The sequence below is a fragment of the Formica exsecta genome, unplaced genomic scaffold (genome assembly GCF_003651465.1).
Source record: "Formica exsecta isolate Colony F162 unplaced genomic scaffold, ASM365146v1 scaffold1387, whole genome shotgun sequence".
Taxonomy (NCBI): Eukaryota; Metazoa; Arthropoda; class Insecta; order Hymenoptera; family Formicidae; genus Formica; species Formica exsecta.
The window spans coordinates 436,162-441,058 of record NW_021848718.1 but is presented as its reverse complement, the minus strand read 5'-3'; the positions used below and the strand labels follow the sequence as shown (position 1 = coordinate 441,058).

General features: G+C 35.9%; 1 protein-coding gene across 1 annotated transcript in view; it reads right to left on the bottom strand.

The window, feature by feature from the left end:
• Positions 1–630: 630 nt before the first annotated feature.
• Positions 631–4,897, bottom strand: part of LOC115246119 — a 108,484-nt gene continuing 104,217 nt past the window's right edge. Inside the window, exon 6 of the mRNA XM_029824743.1 lies at positions 631–1,500. Within this exon, the coding sequence (XP_029680603.1) occupies positions 1,331–1,500 (170 nt within the window). The 3' untranslated portion in view covers positions 631–1,330. The remainder of the gene's footprint in view (positions 1,501–4,897) is intronic.

Sequence of the window (4,897 nt, the reverse complement as noted above, 5' to 3'; positions counted from 1 at the left end):
TCGTGATTAGTTCGATTAGAATCCTCGTGGAATTGACATGGACAGTCGTAAAGGTTAATATGTTTCTGTGAAACGCGAAAGTAGGATGTAGAAATATTTTTGTAGAGATAAAGTTGATTCATTGATGTAGCAGGCTGATAATTATTTTTATGCCAAGCCGTCATGATGCGAATGCTCAGAGTGCTCCGTGTAAACGCGCGCGTACTCGCGTAAAGTGAATGAGTCAATGTTAACTCGCTTTGAAGGTATGAAAGTTTGAAAGCATCTTTTGGATTGAGGCTTAATCTTAAAAGCACACAAATCTGAAATTATTCCAGTTTACTTTACTATCTGATTATGAGTGTTTATATGGCAATCAAAATATATACAATATTAAATCTTTAATGAAAGCGTTGCAGCAGATATTTGTCTACGATAAATCAATGAAATGACGATTACAAGAAAAGATGACACATAACGATGATAATGTAGATAGATAAAATAAACTTACCTCATGAATTTGAATTTATCTTATTCTTTGATGGAAGAAGGCTTTTGCTGTGTAAATGTAAAAAAAAAACGTAATAAAAAATTAAACTGGGTAAAATATGCAGTGATGATGAGTCAATAAAATAAGAAATCTCCTATATATACAGTTCGTATTATAATTTATTACAATTTGTACAGATTACAAATCGGTATCTATCTTGATGCATTTTCTGTTAGACATCATAAAAGGAGCGAATATTGAGCAGAACGCCGCTCGTTACTGCGCTAACGTTATTATATATTTATATATATTAGTTATCATAGTTACCCCTGTGTATAATCTATATTTGACACTTTATGAACACTCCGATCACTAATAAATATCGTATTTATGCTTCGTCGGAGAATTCAAATCAAAACGTGAACGGAAGTCGAACCTCCATCGTTTTTCTTCCTTCTGTCGAAACATCTGTCATTCTTTAATCACACAAATGAAGCTATTTCATATTCACTTCGTTGCTTTAGGATAGCCGTTATCTCTGTCTATGTCTCAATACGCGGACATTGCTTTTATTCGTCATATTTCCCCCTTTCGTTATCAGAGCGACAATTTACATCGAAAGACAACACGTTCAAAAGTAACGGTATACGAGTTAGGATAGTCTTGCGATTGTTTCGCTAGCGTTACTCCAATCTTCTTCGCGTTTAGGCTCCTCGAGAGAATAAAAATCATTGTTATTCCACTATCTATTCTATACATAGTAACATACATAACTGGAAGCCCTAGACTACTAGGTTTTACATGGACGATGTAATCGGATCAGACAGTGGCAGTGATATCTTCATGAAGGGTGCCCGCGAGCTACCTGCTAACCGTCCACTCGTTCCTCAGCAGTACATTCGTTATCGGGACAACCATCATCGTCAGCGATGTCATCATCAGGAACAGGGTGGCCGTCGCGACGGCCATTATTATCGCCGTGCCACGATTACCATTCCAGGGCCAATTCTGTCCGGCGCATCCGTTCGCTCCTGCTCAACAGAAAGTAGTCGCATGTTAACGAACCGCGAAAGGGTAATGAAATTTTATGGAACGTGTCGGCATAGATCACGACGTAGTTACTCGAGACTGTGCGCGCACCATTCTCGAATAATAGACACGATGTCCCGAAAGGATACGCGACAAGTTTAATTATACCCGCCGATGGCACTGAATCGGTAAAAGTCGCCGTAGACTGCAAAGTCTTGTTCGCTAGAACATGGAAAATGTAAATTTGAGAACGAGCCTAAGAGAGAGAAAGTTTTGCCGAACTTAAGCATCTTTTGAGAAGTTTCCTTCGCAATTACGACCCTATGTACTGCCAACGGCTAAGTAATTTGATTCGACGTGAAACGGGCAGACAGTAATTCGAGTTGTAGATTTTGTTTGTGCGCATTGTAGAAATATAGTTATAAATGTAAGAATAAAAAAAATTTAACTTTAATATTCATTTTTTCGTGTCATATTTAAGTAAATCGTTAAATTTGATTTCTTCTTCTTTTTTTGACATTTTAATATATGCGATATATTGTACTATATTATTGTATATATTATATTCGAGTATAAATAAATTTTAAACTATTTATATTGTTTGAATTAAATTTATTGATTATAAAAGTGTTGACTTACTGCAATATATTATTAACTATGTTATTCTTCAAATTCTGATGAATATGAACGATGAGTGTTTATTCCGCCCTCCATGAGATTGTTGTAGGATGCTCTCGTCAAACTATGAGAACTAGGAGAGATAAGATTTCTTATAAAAATTACAAGACTCGTAAGAACTCGTAATTTCACGACTAACTTGACTAGATAATATATTATACGTTTCGTTGTAAGCATGTTTAAAACGTTAACGTATTTGAACGGGGAGTTGAAGCAGGGCGAAATTGAATGAGAGTCGAAATTGGTTCTCGTATTCAGCTTACGATTGCAAAATTTAGACCGTGATTCCGCTCTATACAAACTGGAGAACGTATTTAATTTCGCTAACCAATCCATGGAATGGCATTCGTTAATATCGAAAACCGATTTATTCTGGCTTTTCGATGGCACTGGTGATATTAAGCGATCGATGCTGCAGTTCCGAAACATTGGTGTGTGTGTGTTTTTTTTTCCGTAAGATCCAGCGAGTGTCCTTTGAAAAAGGTTGCCGTTATTAACCGCAACGAACGCGGATGGCTCTTTTAGAAAGTCTCGCGTCGGCGGATGTCGGCGGCATGAAATAAAACTTGGGTAAAACGAGGCAGGGTAAAAGAAGGAACGCGGCGAAGAATCGCATTAAAGGCGACGTCGCGGCTCCGCGATTAAATTTTCAAGAAAGAGGAAGAGTAGCGGGCAGCACGCTGCAGAAAGGAGGCAAGCAAACCAGGAGGGAAAAAGCAAATTACCGGAAGGGCCGTGCCGGTCGCCCGTCGGGATAACGTTGGCGGGAAAGATGCAAAGAACCTCTGCAAAAAGTGCACGATAGTAATTTCCCTAGAACGAGGAAATAATTTGAACGGTTGCGCTTGTGAAGTCTGAAACGAACGCGAACTGTAGTTATATAGCCGTTGTAATTTCGCCCTACCTCTTTCCACGGATCATAATTCAGCTATACTGCTACCTATCTACAATTTTTCAACGAGATTACCAAGTTTCCGATGCTACGCTTTAATCGTCTTTACGTAACACTTAAAGTCAAACAGACTTTGCTAATCAATTTGCAGATAATCGAAGCGGCGAAAGGATTATAATGGAAACGAAAAAGATTTTTTACAGAATTTAAGTTATAGCGACGGAGGACTTGGAAGATAATCTCACAATTTAAAGATCTCACCTTTGACCCGCTACGGATTCAATTAAATAAAAATAAATGCGCTATATAAACACTGCATATGCAATGCTTGTCATCCCTATTTACACGCGCAGAAATATCGCGTAAAACGTGTTGGATGGACAGGTTTATCATATATAATTAATGTTGTTTATTTCGAATATCTTTAAACTTTAAGCTTTTTACTTTCAACCCGGAGGGGTTTCAATGGTATAATATGATGAAAGACGTGCCATTTTATTTCATTATAACATGAATTATGATGTCTTATTAACAATTATATATATATATATATATATATATATATATACATGGATTACTGTAATCTTACAAGAAGAATGAAAAAGAAATCGAAGATATCTTTAAATATAAAAATGATTTATTACAATCATTGAAAAAATCTCGCTGTCAAAGTATCATTGATATATATTTCCATCAGATCCTGTCAATCAATACTTATTTTAAAATCTGAATCTGTTTCATTAATAATTGCCCATTATGTTGTGGCTGTAGAACATCCAATCAAATCAACGATTGTTTTTTCCGCGCGTGCCTTCGTTATTGTGGAGGAATAATAGTCATTAATTGCTGTTGGACATTCGTCTTCGTCCGCTGGCGTGATAAATCTACCGACGTTCAACTGCGTATTTCTATACTCATGGCTCATCGGATTAATAAACTCGTTGGGGACAGTGCTACTTCTAGTTATGAGAAGAGAAAAAGTGGCACTTGTGAGATTAATACGTCTACTTGAATAACAGGAAGTCGGTTTAGCTGTATATATTTCATTATGTCAGAAGCGCAAAAATATTCCGGGAAATCCGGCTGTCGCGAAAGCACACACGTACTTCAACTATGTGTGGAGAGAGAAAGATTTAAAATAAAATGAAAACTCTCTTTGCAACATTAGCGCGTTTTTGACACGCGCCCTTATAGTCGATTCTACATTTTCTTTAAAAATGCCGTAGATGGTTTATTTAAATTTCTATCGCTTTAATACGAAAACCTCTGTTATTGCATCGTTTTATCTCGTACATTATATTTTCGATTACACCTTCGACTATTACATCCCTGAGCACATATCCCTTTTATAACTTCCAACGACGAGATTCATGTCGGCAACAGTCTGGAGGTCTGCCAGAATTGGTCACAACATGCTATTTATTATATTTCGTTGAACAAGAGAACAACTCTCATAAGATCCCACTTGATCTCAACCTTTTTCATACTACTGCAAGCGACATTGCAATCTGCACTATCGCTTCTTAATCCGATTAGATGTCGTTTTGTATCTTTGCTATTATTCGTTTTGTAACGAGACACGTATTAGTGGACATTTTTTAAACATTATATCTTTCTTTCTCCATTAATTTAATAGCTATAGATTTATGAGAATTAAAATAGGATAATATTAATTAAAGATATTTATTGCAAAATAATTGTAGAATATTTTATTTTATCAAATAAAAAATAAAATTTTCAGCGCTTTAATTTAATATTTTTATATATATTGCAATTTGTGATATAAATCTATTTAAATTCATAAATCCATTTTTAGTTCATCAAGATAG